The 17,042-nt window shown below is 39.1% G+C and overlaps 1 protein-coding gene across 1 annotated transcript; it reads right to left on the reverse strand.

The window, feature by feature from the left end:
* Positions 1 to 9,980: 9,980 nt before the first annotated feature.
* LOC147632879 (photosystem I reaction center subunit IV, chloroplastic-like) lies at positions 9,981 to 11,161 on the reverse strand. The gene is made up of 3 exons (XM_086807788.1): positions 10,745 to 11,161; positions 10,589 to 10,654; positions 9,981 to 10,474 (listed from the first exon to the last, which is right to left on the reverse strand). Exons 1-3 carry the CDS (start codon positions 10,958 to 10,960, stop codon positions 10,373 to 10,375), a joined length of 384 nt encoding a protein of 127 aa, XP_086663914.1. The 5' UTR covers positions 10,961 to 11,161; the 3' UTR covers positions 9,981 to 10,372.
* Positions 11,162 to 17,042: the final 5,881 nt, after the last annotated feature.

Here is a 17,042-nt window from a genome sequence, read left to right on the forward strand (position 1 = left end):
ATACACATACATCTACGATGTCTATCCATGTATATTTACATACACACACATATATGCCTACATATATATATACATATATATATATATATATATATATAGTTTTTGAAGGGTCAAATGAGCTTAAATTACTCAACTGAAATAACCCAAATAGTATAATGCACATTTAGGCATGAACCCAAAGTAATCATACTGCCCAAAGCTCACTGCAGCATGGTGCCTGGTTCAGTGTGGTGACGGCCTCCACCAACTCCATTTCCGGCCACCATGCTGCTCCGACGTGGTCGCCATGTCCTACATCTTTCTCCTTGTAGTTTTTGCTGGCCTATCTGACGGGTCACGGCCTCCACCAACTCCTCCACCTTCTTTATTTTTTCGGCCACGATGTTGTCCCGTTGTGAATTTTTTTTTTGGGGTCTAGAGGGAAATTCGAATTTCCCTCTTTTTTTGGAGGGGTCTAGAGGGAAATTCGAATTTCCTTGTTTGGGAGGGATATTTTTTGAATTTTAAATTAGAGAGATATTAGCATTTTCTCAAAAAGGCAAGTTGGAATTAAAAAAAGTCAACCCTTCCTCTCCAGTTTTGTGAGATGAACCTTGCCCGAAGCTACATGGTAGCCGTAAATCTATCGAGGTGGTGAGTTGGGTCGATGGATAAAGTCAAACACTAACTGTTAACGAGGGTGCCCATAATAGATGTGCCAGCCTTTGTTTATCTTTACATCCTCAAAATTTTCTAGGAAAATCAAAAGAGTTGTGAAAATTTTGTAGGTCACCTGCACATGAAAATATTTTGAAATACGATGCTCTTTCAAAAATAGGCTCATCACTTTTTTCTAAATCTGGTCCTCATATGGAAAGGATGGTAGCTTCGAAAAGTTTACCAAATATTCATTGTATTAGAGATTATCTGAATACTCCCTCTGATTGTATATCCTGCATATAGGCATGTACTAGGAATCAATCTTGTGGGTAGTAGGGGGATGTTGATAAGTGTCTCGTAAAGCCAGGGCTTGCAAAACCAGGGAAATCATCAACTTGGGCTAATTTTATATGGTGCCCGAAGTATAGATGTTTTCTTTTATGTTGGTCATGTGAAACCAACCCTCATGTGCTCTTGATTGTTCTCTCGCCACTCTTTCTAGGCTAATTTTATATGGTGCCCTAAGTATAGAAGTTTTCTTCCGTGTTGGTCATGTGAAACCAACCCTCATGTGCTCTCGTCGATTGTTCTACTGCCACTCTTTCCATCTGCTTCTAGATAAACCTTCAATATTGGCATGTCCATCCGGTATACATGGGGGGTAGCTTCTGTTGGCTTGTGGTAGGACAGCAATTGCACATATTAACTTATTATAGCTCGTGATGGTGTTATGCCATAGTGTAGCATGTTCTGGTGGGGGCTCATAAACATCCTCCTCCGAGGGTTTCTCATCATCAGTTTGATCCTACTCAATGGGAGAGGGAGCTTCCAATGTGTCATTTTTGGACATTGATCCTATTAGGTTTTGCTATCTAAATCTTGGATCTCTTGTTCTATGGGTTAGGTGGCAAAGAGTTATTTGTTATCATCTTTGGAAGGGTGTCTTCTCCTTATTCCACTTTCCCTTTCCCTATGAGTTATTTGTCTTATGCTCTTCCTTGTTTTTCTTACCATTTACAAGCTTCTTCTCAACTTCCTTGGCAACTTCTTTATTCTCTAGTTTTGGCCCACTGCCCCCATCCTTCTTAGAGTTATTTTCTTTGTCATCTTTTCTTGGCTCTGGGCTCCACCTCTTATCACCCCCCTATGAATATTTGTCCTTCCTTGGTGGGGCCATTCTCAATTTCTATCAGCAAATCATCAAGATTCTTATGCTCATCCTAGCAATGGGTAGGGATGCTAGGATTTCATGTAAAGCTGAAGAAGAGGTTGGATTTTCTTGTGAAGCTATTTAACGACTCTTCCATAGTCCATGTGTGCTCTATCTTAGCTTCCCCTTATGTTGTCTTTTGGGCATCCATACCTGCTTTGGTGTGACTTGTTGATGCACGGTCCTTAAGCATGAATGATTTTGTTAACTCTTCTTATGTTGCTCTAAGAGGGATATGCAACTTCATGCAGATTGTAGCTTTAACACCCAAATTTGTCTTCTTCCTTAGCCTTGGGTTATTACTACTAACCTTTATGTGGTCACACCTCCCTTTGTGTGGTCACTCCTCCTTGTGCGGCTAGATCACTGTGTATGAGTTCCAATTTTATGTTGGCTTCGCGATCAACAAAACCTTGTTCATCAACTTTTGGACGGCATTTTGGGGAAACTTTTTTTGGAACCCACACTTGTTATTTGGCTATTTATTCTTGGTCTTTGGCTATTTTAAAATTATTGACTGAATATAAATGATAATGCATTTAAGTTAGAGCTACCTTTCTAATTGGCAATTCACATTTGTCCTTTTGAGACATTTTAAAGGACCTCTACCTTCTCATCCTATATTAGAAGAACCTCCTAAATTAGTAGATGAAAAATAACATCGTATACCTAAGTTTATCATTGACCATGAGACCATCACTACGTGTATAGAGGCAACACTTATGTTAAGTATCTGCCAAAAAAGTTCTTTTGTTCTTACCAAAATCTAATCCACTCATATCATCCACACAATTTAAGGTCAAATACAACCCGAGCAAGAGGGAATCTATGGAGATGCCCATTATTTTATTTAGAATATTTCGAGGATATTTAATTTTGGATGTACCTTTTATTTATATCATTTACTAGGATTAATGAATTTAGTTAGCTGTGTGCACTAAGATTAATGTGTTTAATTGGTTGTGTGCATTAACTAATATTATTTTAGATGTAGACAAATTGAGTGGTTGATTATTTGTTAATTACGGGTGGAGCACTAGTTGAACCACAATGAGATATTTGGGAAGACATGTGAACACACATTATGGTTACATGTTTTCTCCATATTTTGGCATTAATATTTTTGGAAGACTAAGGCCTCAAACCTTTGTATATGCCGATTAGTATTTATACCTTTGATAGGCCTCAAACTTGATAATTGTTGCTTTCTATATTTTTGGAAGAGCTTTTATGCTCAAAAACTGAAACATCTCTTATGCTTTTGATTTTGGGATTGTTTTTGTGAAAAGCAAGCTTTTAATACATATAAATATGGATGAGTGGTATGATGGGCCATACTCATCCAAGGGAGATTCAACCAAATCTTGTGTTGACGGTAATGTCTTTCTTGTTTTCAAGCTCTCTTATTTCTTTTATTTTGTTTATGTAAGGTGAATGCTTTTAATTTGTTCCAAGTCTATGGTTTGCTCTAATTTCTATGTGATGAGAAATAGAATTCTTCTACAAGAGTCATAAAGATCTTGACATTAATCTTCAAGTCAGTATTCATAATGGCCATGATATGATATAGACAACATGTTCACCTTGATTTCTCATACATAGAAAATATCCAAAAGATTTTCAGAAAGGCCATTGACTAACATAAAAGAAATAGTATATATGTGTTTAGCTAGGAATTAGGCATCATTATTTATTAGTGTCAAGATATCATATCTTAATGGCTATGAAAATTTATACCAATTCTTCAATCATGTGTGAAGACACTTCACTATCAATGATCCAAGAATAATCGTGTCCATTTAGATGGATTACTTTTACATGTATTTCTTTCACTATCAATGATCCAAAATCAAGGAATCCAATTAGATGGATTGCTTTTACATAAATTTCTATCATTTGCACAAAGAGCTCCAATGTGGATTTTTGATGGGCTCCTTCTTGGTGGGCTTCAAAGTACACCATGTTTATCATCTACTTATTATATTCTTTGTCGAAGAGGAGTTATTCAATTTTTTACCCTTTCATTGTTTTGTGCTTGCAAGACGTAGGCTTAATCCCCACCATCTCCTGCCTCTTGCTATATCTCCTCCTCCATAAGCATCATATTAAACTTCTCAGTGGGGTAAGAGGAGGGTTTACTGACCTATTTATTTAATGAACCAACGAGCTCATCATAACTTTGAGGTAGGATACTTACACATCTACATGCCAAACCTTTGGCTTTCATGATGATTCCAACCCCAACTATTTAATCAAGGACACCCATGATACTTCTAATAAGATGTTGTTCCATCACTTTTATAGGTTTTTAATCTTGGTTTAAGTAGTGGTCACACACTAATTCCTCAACTAATTCATTAAGACTAGTGGTCTCACACTTATTTCTTAGAGCTACTTTAAGCTTTAAGAATCAACTAATTCATTAAGACTAGTGGTCTCACACTTATTTCTTAGAGCTACTTTAAGCTTCTACAATCATAGGTCCATGTTGATTGGTTGTCTCATAACGTAATCATTGGTGTTGGTAATGTTGGAATATAGGTTGTCTACATCCATTCACCCACGACACTAAGACTAGAGCGAGATTTAGCTACATTATTGCCTTGGATTAGTATCTTTTCAACCTTAAAAACAATTTCCTTTACCTAGTGGGAAGACGAGACTTCTTTCATCCGGAATTTCCAAAGGGTGTACTTGGTCTCATCCAACTTTCTTTTAGAGCCAAATGAAAGTGATAAGCCACAATAACAAGTCAAAGGGTTTAGTCAAGAACATGCACTCTGATGCCATGTAAGAAAATACGACTTTTGCATTTACAACAATCTTCACACGAAAGGATGAACTAAACACAACTTGCAACTAAAATTCGGGCAAAAAAACAAAACCTTACTATTGCAAAAAAACGATTACAATAGATGGCAAGTGTCTCGAACCTTTGACTTTGATAGAGTTTGGAAAAAAGATACTGAGACAAAAGTGTAACAAGGGCACTTCCGTAGACATCTCTTGGGCTTTGCATGGAACGGCGAGAAACAATGATTTTAGGCATTTGCCTTAAAGAAAGGCATCAGTCGACCTGCAATTCCACGTACGTCGACAATTCGGACCTCTTTAGTTTAAACATGGCAGTATTAATATAAACTGCTGCATATTTGAATTACTTCGGTCCGTAGGAGTAGCACACTAGATTATGTGCTTTTCAATTTGACGAATTTGGCCATTAGACTTCTTTCGAATGCCGTAACTTCTCACAGCTAAGAAACAAAGAAGGCTGGCTGCGCTTGACAAGAAAAGTGCAATCATGTAAGTAGCTGACGCGTCCTCAAATTATCAGACCTATTCGAGGCACTATCCTATCATGTGGAGTAATTAAAACAAAGAAGGCGTATCTTTGAAGGTGTGGATGAGACTCAAGCAACTCCATACTCCATCTTCCAAGAATTGAAAGGTACAATCCATTGAAAATATTTGCTCTTAAGAATCTATAGATTAAAAGAGTACATCCTGGCACCCTCAAGTTCTAGTGGAGATTGACCTCGAGAAACCTTTATTAATTGTGGAGAATTCACTATTACACAAAAAGTCCTGCATAAACATCTCCCAAATGCCTCCTTTCATTGTGGAATGAAAGGCCACATCATCGAGGAATGCCCCTTATAAGCTTCTAATAAGGGTGTTGCTCAACAAAGAGTTTCCGAGTAGAAGGAAAGACCGCCTACCTCAACCAAAGAAGTCACTGTGTCTATGCCCTCGAGATGACTTCATCCCCCTTCCCAAAAAGAAGACTTTCAAACAAAAGAAGAATAACCCTTATAAACTTCAAGCCAACTTCTATTCACTTCTTGACAAGCCTGAAATTTTTGATGAAGATGAGGAAATATTAGATACAATTCAAGAAACCCAACTTGATATAAATAGATTGACATCTGAGCTCAATCATCTTGATGATCATCCCGGGGAAGATACAACGATTCATGAAGCTGAAGATCATCCTCAGAGGCTTGCTGCAAGTGAGGATCTACATCAAAGTCAATCTGTAGATCAAGACATGGAATTGCTTAAAGAACTTAAGCGAAACCACATCCAAGTGGAGATCCCAACAAAGGGAGGCAGCAACAGAAGCAGAAGACAAAAGAAACAAACCCAACCCAACATCCCATGAAACTTCTATCATTAAATGTCAAGGGTCTCTCAGATCCCACCAAGGGTAAGAAAGTCAAAAGCTGGCTTAAGCAACAAGGCAATTTTGATGCTCTGGTTCTAATGGAGATTAAGATTAGTGAAGACGATCTCATTCAAAAATTGAACTCTATAGATAAAAATCTCATCTGGATATTTACTACCCACCCTCAGGGCTCTGGTGGAGTTACTTGTGGTCTCCACCCTAGATGGGAGAACCAGATTAGAGACATTCAGATTGACCTTTTTGATCAATGGGTCGCCTTTGAACTAGAGGAACTTGTTCTGATAGGAATGTATGCTAATTGCCCTCAAATCCATAGAGCTCGGATATGGGAATCTGTAACTCACGAATATGACGAACCCATAATCTTGATAGGTGATCTTAATATGGTTAAAATTGCAGAGGATAGATTCAAAAACCTTGGCAAACTAGTGTCAGGGCCAGAGAAGCAAACCTGGAATAAATGCAAATAGCATTTTAATCTAGTAGATATTGGCAGTATTGGGCATTTCACATGGCAAAATTATTGAATAGGTGACATGCTAAGAAAAGCTCGACTAGACAGATGCTATGTTAGCTAAGAAATCTGTTCAATGTATGTTACTGTGGAATGCAAAACTTTATATGATACAAGCATGTCAGATCACTACCCCATCTATGCTCTTTTTGATAACGCAGATTAAAAAAGGGAAAGCAAATGGTTCCATACTGACCCCGCGCTCTTCAAACTTCCTATAGTACAAGAGGAAGTAAAGAAAATTTGGAACCTTTTCTTCAACTTGGGGCTTACCCCAGCTAAGGCCTGGACCTTGGCAGTCAAATTGACCCAGTCCCTTCTAATTTGTACAAGGAAGGGTGCTAAAAAGATAAGAGAAAAGAGAAAACAGGAATGTGTCTAAATTACACGATCTTGAGATGAGGGTCAACTTGGGAGATGATACTGCCCAGAAGAAGCTAAGAGGTACGAGAGCTTGTCTTAACCGAATGGAAGATAGAGAGCTGGAGGAATGCTCAGTATTCTTTAGAGAGTGGTGGGCTGGCCAGGTAAATAGACCCACGACAAAAATGTTCCAAATGTTAAAAGTGAAGCATGCCGCAGATACCATCCCCCTATTAAAAGATGGAAATGGTATGCAAATATGCTCAGAGGAAAATAATAAATGTTGGATTGCGCAGCATTTTCAAGCCATATTTACAGAAAATGTAAATGCTATTGATGAACAAAAGAAATACTCTCAAATCATTAGACAGAGCAGGGCTAAAACGGTACCTCCTCAACAAGCGCAATGGTTGGAACAAAACCTCACTATAGAAGAACTTGCAAGGGCCATTGACGATCTAAAAGATAAAAAATCTCCAGGAAAGGATGGCCTTCCAACGAAATTCTTCAAAACCTTCAAGAGCCATCTTTTTAAGCCCCTGAAGGAAGTCTGGAAAGAAGCTTTGCATCATAAGGCCCTTCCTCTCTCAATCAACGAGGGCATCATCAAATTAATACATAAAAAGGACGAGAAAGATCTCATCTCCAACTGTAGACCTATTACCCTGCTCAACTGTGCATACAAAATATTTGCCAAGGCTTTGGCTCTGAGGCTTAGAGACCACATGAAAGACTGGATAAGTAAAGATCAGAAAGGCTTTATCACAGGAAGGTTTATTTTAGATACGATCATCACGCTGTGGGAGTCCATGGAATAGGCAGAGGAAACTGAGCAAGACTACATATTCTTCAAAATTGATTTTGACAAAGCTTATGACAGACTAAGTTGGAACTACATGATAGAGGCCTTACAGCAAATAGTATGTGGCTCGAATTTTTGCAATAAGGTCAGAACCCTTCTTGGCAATGCAACAGCAAGAGTAAGTGTCAATGGAGAACTCACAAAAGCCTTTAAACTATCAAGATCCATTAGACAAGGATGTCCTCTAGCACCTTTTCTCTATGCTATAGCTGCAGATGGACTTAATTGGCTCCTACAAGACAGAATGAATAACGATCTACTGAAAGGAGTCAAGCTTGGGAATGGAGAACAGGTATGCATCGAAATGTTTGCGGATGACACCAATGCTATAATGAATAATGACAAAATGAGTATCAAGAATTTTTGGGGCTGTCTACAAATCTATTGCAGAGTCTCCGGTTCAGTAATCAATCATAACAAGACAGCTATTAGATCTTGCATACAAAAGCTTCCAGACTGGCTTTTAGCAGAAGGATGCAAACTATAACAAGATAAAGAAAATATGCGAATACTAGGACTCCCCATGGGTTTCAAAGTCTCCCTCAAGAAAAGACGGCAGTGGGTAACCAATATAATTGAAGGGAAACTGAAAAATTGGCAAAATAGACAGCTCAATATGGCAGCCAAGAAAATGGTACTAAATCATTGCATCATCCCCACAATCATTCCTCATCAGCATACCGTCCCTCTTATACATTGTATCCTCAATCAGAGATGAAAAATTCTTTGGGATAGGAAGCAACGGTACTTTCAAATTTGAAGCTCTTTGGGGCAATTATGTGGAACCCAAGAAAGCGTGCTTGGCATGGCTCATCATGTATAGAGCCATATGGTCTCAAAAAAAAAGCTCTTACGCTAGGGAAGCGTGATGGGAAATGTGCAAGGTGCCAACAAGAAAAAAGATGATCTACACATCTTTTATCTCTGCAAGGACATCGTCTCATGGATAGCGAGAACCGACGCGTATGGAATTAGCTGGGGAATATCTTCGCTATCTTGGAAACATTTACTTCTTGGGAAATCCAATGGTTGCTCCACTGAATTGTGAACAGTGCTTATAATAGAAATTCTTTGGTTCTTTTGGATAGAGAGGTTAGCAGAAACTTTCAACGGCAACACACGGAATACTGGCACTCTGCAAGAGAACCTAGTGGAGGCTGGAGAAAGATTCTACCAAAAGAAGCTTAGGGCCATTAACTCTAAGATTTCAAGGATACAGGAGAAGATATATAGGAAGCTTAGAAAAGAAAGACATAGGTTAGTCCTCTATCACCTTTATGAGAAGAACCATCTTTAAAAAGTGGATTTCAGCTATGTGTTACTCCATTACTTGTAATTCGTCTCGTCTTTTTTTATTATTATAAAACTACCTTATATTGAAAAAAAGCTAATGGTACAACCCTCCAGCACCAGTGGCAGGATGATATGTAGCCTGTGACAAGGCTCAAAACGTAAGTAGAGTAATGACTAAGACATTCCTTCGGTAGCAAAACGCTCCGGGCCATAAAATTTCATCTGTAGAATATCTAGAATATTCAACGTCCCTCCCTGTGGTGAACTTCTGAAGAATCAACACGGGCATAAGTACCGCCTTTCTACAATCACATTGAATTGAGCTAGTCCCGAACACCTTGACAGTAAGGTAGGAAAGAGGAGACATAAATATACATACAAGAAACAGATACACAATCGATAGTGAGTCGGAGTGACGTGCCAAAATTAACCTTCATGAACGGGACATCAACACGCCCTGTACATGATTGCCTCCTACGCAGACTACCTACTATAGCTTACAACTCACTCTTTATACAATTTGTTTTTTATTTTTTAAAATAACCTTCAACGTAGGGCTGGCTGGGAGATGGAGGGGAGACTTCCTGTCCACAAGTCGACGTCGCGGGTGGTGAAACAGAAATTCCCCCAGTAGGTAATAACATTGCATTACATCCCGTATACTGGGACATACCGTATTTAAGCAGTAGCACTTAGCAAACTACCTATTGGGCCCAGTAAAGCAATTGATGCATGACAGTACACTCCTACGAGATAGTATTCTACATCAAGGCACGAACTAACCAAGTCATTTGATAAACCATTGGTGCACGTGTACACGGTTGCGGCTGAAACTCAACATAACAAACCCTATTCTTCATGCGCAAAATACTGACAAATAGGTGACCCGCACACAGTTGCAACCAGGCCAAGCTTGGAAAATTAAACTTCCATTTAAAGTTCAAAGCTTCTTAAGGGACACAGCTAGCAGTGATGGATGCTAGACGCTCAAAGTTCGCAGCTTGCATCTGTCGGTGAATCAAAACTCTAAAGATATAAGGAAACTTTCGCGTCTGTTGGAACAAACAAGGTATATGAGGTAGGTAATCTGATAGGCTTACAAAAAGTGCCAAGTGAATAAAGCCTAATTATTCCACAGTCTGGGTAGTCGGACGGCATTCGAGACATAGGTAAACCTATTTGTACATAATCAAGCTAGCAGACTCAAACGCAGCCACGAAGACATATAATAGCCTAAATCGAGGTCACAAGATGCAATGACTAAGTGTAAAAATGCCGGCCGAGAATTCCCCGCACAGAACCTCCTTAGACTTGCACGATCTCATCCAGGGCGTAATTGTTGGTGGACACATTAGCATAGTTAACTTTCTCGAACCTCACCACAACAGGGTACCTCACTCCGGCAGCCTGCAAACAAACACACCCACACAAAGGAGGCTCTCATACCGCATTGAGCAAAGCTAATGCACGCAACAACTCTAGTGCCAGAAAGTTGGCAAAGCTCAAGAGCTGGAGACAAACCTGATCAACAGCAACAACCGTGCCGACTACATTAAACCAGTAGGACTCGGGCCTCAAGATCTTCACCTGCAAACGCGACGAAGGTATGCTCCGTGAGCTGAGAAGAGAGGTAAGGTCAATCGACCGAGCTAAATTAAGGTGACGACAAATGCAAACCTTGGAGCCGCGAGGGGGGCCAATGGGCTTCGGCTTCTCAGCGGGCATCTCGGCGGGGGCAGCGGCGGCGGAGTCGGCGGCGCGCACGCAAATGCGGGAGGGGAAGGCGACGGCAGGGCGAAGGTAGACGCGCCCCGCCACAGCGCTGCTTGGGGGGCACACTGCAGAGATGCTGGACCCCAGGGAAGAGGGGGAGGTGGCCAGAGGAAAAGCCATAGCTCGTAGCGGCTTTGTCGACTGCAAACGCTAGGGTTTTGAGCCTGGCGCGCGAAGAGATGCAGAAAGCACACGCCCTCTCGTATCGTGTGACACGCAGGGAAGACGTGTCAGCTTAGCTCAAGATAGCTGGTCATCATCCACAACGCTCTGTTTTCATTGGGTGGCTAACACTCCACCCTCTATCCTCTCCTATCCTCCTTCAAGTATTTCCTAAGGATGTTTACAGACTACCCCACCCGTGGGCATGCCCATAGATTATGGACAGGCAAGATTGCCCGCCCACATCCAGCCCACGGCACAGATTCATTCAATGCACCATGGGCGGGTGACGTCTGTAAACGTCCTTATACCGTTTATGTTTTCTACCGACGATTTGTTAGGCCCTTTTCCTACGAACTCGGCCTTAGCTTCGCGTTGCATGAAAACAAAAGAAAAACAGCATTCTACGGTTTTAAAACCGGCATTTACTAGAGACAAAAATGGGAGCTGTCCTTATTTTTGATTGGTTGAAAAATATGTTCTTTTTCCGTGTGCACTTGTTGCATTCATCCAAATTCAAAGTCTAATTAAAGGCAAACATGTTCCTCTTAATTCTTCCACAATTCTTTTTCTACTATTTTAATTTTTGAGCCCTTTGCCAATGCATACTACCTATGCGGTTGCCACTGCCCCCCACAAACCTCTTGCCATTCCTCTCCCTCCTCGCTAGGACGGCCCTCACCCACCCTCACTCATGCCTCTCCCCTCAACTCGCGACTAAACACAAAGCCAAGAGAGCAAGAAGCCTATTCCGTTGTCTATATACTAAGAGAGAGAGAGAGAGAGAGAAAGAGAGAGAAGAAGAAGAAGAAGAAGAAGAAGAAGAGAAAAGGAGGGAAGGAGAGGGAGGACGAGGGGCCATATATATATGTGTGCGCGCGCGTGTGTGTGTGTGTGTGTTACTATGTGTACGATCCACTCCTCTGAGAGAGACTGAGAGAGAGAGAGAGAGAGAGAGAGAGAGAGAGAGAGGCCTTAGTTGTCCCCCATGAGAGAGAGAGAGAGAGAGAGAGAGAGAGAGAGGAAGGATCCTAAGTCAACTCCCCCCTCCTCTGTCCCAAACCATATGAGAGAGAGAGATAGCATGTGCACATGACTTCTCTCTAGCCAACTTCGTCCGACCCAAAAGTGACCTAGCCGAAGTTGGTTCAACAAAGGTATGTGTCACACATGAAGGGAGAAATCCGATCTATGAAAATTTTACAATCGCATCCTTGACAGCATGCATTGAATATTATGACCTGCAGAATTTTTTTTAAAGAGAAAATTATTATGACAACATGCATTTTTTTTAGAAATATTATGATAGCATGCATTGAATATTATGACATGCAGAATTTTTTTCTTTGAAGAGAAAAATTACCAGTAACATGGCAAAACTGTATTTGTAGTCGGGCCAAGCGCCGAGGATGTCGAAGTGTCCTTGAAGATGGCATTTCATTGAACGTGTAGGCCCTACGGTATGCGTTGGTGTTGGGGACCGCCTACATGTGCCACAAAAAGCATCGTAGATGCAAGCTGCACCAGATATCAAAGCTTCATGTGTGAACCATGCGAGAGGGAGACAAACAGAAATGAGCACTTATTTAGCCAAACCCCCTACTCTTTTTCTCATGTGTGGTGTCAATGGTGAGGATCGAGTGATAGAGAAGAAGATACATGCGGGCTAAACCACACACATCCAGATTTCCATAAAGAGAAGATTTGATTCTATATCATACCAAATAAATCTTTGAAATCATTTTTGAGATAGATAGGCTACCAAACAATTTAAAACTTGGAAATCACTTTTGAGTGAGATAGGTTACCAAATAATTTAATTGTTAAATCAGAAAAGTAGCGTTTTGGTGCCCTATTCATTAAAGTTTTTGCTTATTTCAAATGCCCCAAGTTTTTTCTTATTTCGGCTAGTTTCATGTGACTCCATTTGTCCCCCAAGGAAAAGACTCACATTTAAGAAATGTTTGGCCTTGCGAGACATGTATAACCTAAAAGGCTTTGAAAATAAGATAGAGGGCAAGTTAACCTCCAAGAAGTTTCATAACAAGTTTAAGAACCACGAAATCAAGCCCGGTTTACCAATCCTTGGGTATGTAAATACTCAAGCTAAAAAGTGACCAGAATCACGCTCATCCCTAGATTTCTCAAACCACCATTTCTCTGAGAAATGGTGATGAGGGTTTAGAATGACCTTAATACTATTTTTTGTTTCTATTCTCTTTTTCAAGTCTATTGTTTGTTTTTGAAATTTAGTTTTAGAAATTTTAAAGGTATAGGGACCTTGAGGGATTAGGAAACGGATGTAGGTTTTGTACCTTGAAGAGTTTCCTATGGTATAGGAAAATGAAACTTTTTAACATTGTAAAAGCAATGGAGGAACTGAGGTTTACATGGTGGAAATACAATAATTAAACAAGGGTTTTCATGTGTGTGCCTTTTCTTTTCACAATCGTACTAGTAGTGTATCCAATTATATTCATCATCACAAGATAGAGTAACGGGTGGTTTGTGCAAAAATTACAAAGTATTGAGTTGACAACAGACATTGCTATTCATAATTATTTTTTTTTAAAGAAAAACTTAGGAGTTTAGCACTCACTCATAATAGTTTTGAAAAAAAAATCTTAGGAGTTTAGCACTCACTCATAATAGTTTTGAAAAAAAAATCTTAGGAGTTTAGCACTCACTCAAGTGATATGTTGTATTAGAGTGACAATAGTCAATGCTCAAATTCGAAGTAAATTTATTGTGCATGGTGTAGCTCAGGATTGTTTAACTAAGCACTAGGAAACTCATTATGATTGATGTAGAGTATTAAGTTGACACACATAGTGATGTAGAGTTCTATCATTAAATACCAATTTAAATAAGCACTCATAGACTTATTATAATTCATGTAGAGTATAAAGTTTACATAATATAGTGATATTCACAATCCAAAAAGACTCACCTTACTTAAAAGAAAGTGGTGTGATATATTATTATAACTAATAAATTTATAAAATTTGATAAACTTATTAAAATGGATGTAGAGTACTAAGTTGACAGAATATACTACTATTCTCAATTTTTATCAATTGATAAACTTATTAAAACGGATGTAGAGTATTGAGTTGACATAATAAACTACTATTCACAAGACTAAAGTTATGCACTCACTTACTTGTAAGATGTGATGCAGTGCATTGCAAGGCTAGCATGTGAAATACACAAACCAACAAAGACACACTATGCATCTACTATGGTCTAGCTTACCATCCTACTTGTCTTCCTTGGCATGGTTGAGGTATTACTCCCCAGTCTCTAGGTGGATCAAACACAACTAGAAGCATGGTCTTAACATAATCTAAGTACTTATGAAGATTAGTGAAAGATTAACAAAATTGCACAATGGGGATATGAATCAAAAGCACACATCTTGCATTAGATTGAGCCTCCTTTTATAGGCTTGATACAAAGTGATTAGCTCCATTGCTAGTGATAATCATCCACCTAATCATGCTTAATTTGCTCCTAAATCCAATCCCTAGAATAATCTAGCCTCCATCTCCCTAGAATCTAGCCTCCACATCCCTCTCATAAATGTTGATGGAGACTTTGTACACCCCCACTTGCCAACTTGTAGTAGGCACCTAGTTCTAATGAATTCTTATCCTTCTATTACCTCTCTTGCTACATTTACATGTCTTTTGACCTTTTGGAACAACCCTACCACATAAGTATTTATGGTTCACGCTCCCTCTTGCCACACAAATGTTGCACACGTAGCACATTAATTACCAACACTCCCCCTCAATGTGATGAGGGTCTATCACCTTACATGCTAGCTAGATCCTTATATGGTAGATTGGGGACACCTAAAATATCATTGCTCTCATTACATGCATTCATTGGACCTACACTCCTAGTTATTGCTAGAGTGGTCCCTCTTAGTAGCGCAATCGACTACAAGTAGGCTTGATTTGACACTACACACACACAAGGATAGGGTTATAACCAAAGGTGAGGGCCATACCTTTCATTTCTTAGAACAATTGGTCTACTTCCATCTTGGCAAGTCTTGTCTTCATCCTTAATCATTACATTTGTTGCTTTTGTCTGTTTTATGTGCCAGTAGTCTTTCAGGCCCACCTTTTTTTAGTAGTGGTAGGTCACCTTTCTCTTTAGTCCTTCTTTGTCCCTTGGTCATGGTCCTCTTGAGAATAAAGTGTTTTCTTCTTCAGATGTAGCTTGTGATGTCTTTCCTCGGATCCTCTTGTCTTCTTCCGTTAATGATGCTCTTCTACACCATCAAGTGTTGGTTCTGAGAGACTTTTTAGTGTACACCAATGGACTAAACTCATCTATGGTCATACATAAAACAAAATGGCTATGGCATCTTCTTCCTCCACACGGTGCACCAATGCTAGCCAACTGTTACATGATGCATTTAATTTTATTAAGGTGTGTTGAAAGTGAATAACTATCTTTTATGTCCAACCCAAAGAAATGAATTTTCAAGCTTATATTTGTGTTCCTTTATTTAGCCCCAAACAATTTTCCTACCTCAGCTTAAGCACACTTGGATGTATTTTTCAAAGCAATGTGATGGATAAAACTATCCCCCAAGCCTAATGAAATTATGGCTAAGCCCTTCTCATCCCTACTCAACCAAAGACTCTTTTTATTCCCGTCAGCTTCTAGACATTTTTCCACCCCACTTACAATTCCCCATAATGCATCTTTCATAAGCAAAAACATGACCTTCAGGGGCCATGTATGAAACCCTTCTCAATTAAACTTCTTTATCACAAATGAGATGATTTTTAATGAAGTGGGAAGGTCTTAGTAAAAGAAGAGTCCAAATACCAGTGTCTAATCCCTTATAATGGAGATTAATGTAATGATGATTACTCGAAATCCAATTAGCTCATTTGTCACTCAGAATGGTATCCTGATTTGGAGTTATTAGTTGAGATAGCAAAATAAGGGGCAAATTTAATTTGAGCATATATAGAGTAAGAGAAATACTCAACTTATAGATTTGATACTCCAATTACTCAAAAACCTTTTATGAATGGTGCTAATTATTGTGATTAGCAAAAAATCAAAGTTTGCTCAGTTTTTGTGTAATGTGAAAGATTTAAGGCATCTAATGAAGTAATAAAATGTAGTAAAAGCATGCTCACCAAGTAGAGAGTTGTATCAAAGACTTTATTTCAATGCAAAAACTCCCTTTAATGCTGCTTCTACACCATCAAGTGTTGGTTCCGAGAGATTTCAAGTGTAATCACCAATGGACTAAGCTTATCTATGGTCATACTTTTTAACAAAATGGCTATGGCATCTTCTTCCTCCACAGGTGCACCAATGCTGGCCAATTGTTGCATAATGTTTTTCATTTGATTAAGGTGTGTTGAGAGTGAATCACTATCTTTTATGTCTAACCCAAAGAAATGAATTTTTGATATTATATTTGTGTTCCTTTGTTTAGCCCCAAACAATTTTATACCTCATCCAAAGCACCCTTGGATGTATTTTCTAAAGCAATGTGGTGGATATAATTATCCCCCAAGCCTAATGCAATTATGGCTAAGCCCTTCAGTCATGGGACCTCATGTCCTTCTTAAAGAATTAATCAAACTCACATATATATCAATGAACCAAGCATAGACTTGAATTGAATTGACAAGATTAAAGCATAGCATAGAACATGAAAATAGAGTAAACATCACCATCAATACACTACTGGGTGCAATCTCCCCCGTCATATGTGCAACTCCACTTTCACAACATGAGTAGTTTAAGAATTGTATTCGATATATAGCCCAAGGAGCTAATAATATTTGTGCGTACAAAAAATAGGGCTTGCTTTTCCACTTTTACAAAAATAACTCAAGCACTAGAGCTTGTTCACACACGAAGTGTAAAACAACGAAAACTCCTCTAACACGTGTTAGTAATACAGCAATGCCACACACAAGCACGCATAAATAATATGTACAATCATTTGGCACATGGCCAACAAAATAACTCATATGAAATAATAATAATTTGAAAT

The sequence above is a fragment of the Cibotium barometz genome, chromosome 13, assembly GCF_041138505.1.
Source record: "Cibotium barometz isolate CiBa-2024 chromosome 13, ASM4113850v1, whole genome shotgun sequence".
Lineage (NCBI taxonomy): Eukaryota > Viridiplantae > Streptophyta > Polypodiopsida > Cyatheales > Cibotiaceae > Cibotium > Cibotium barometz.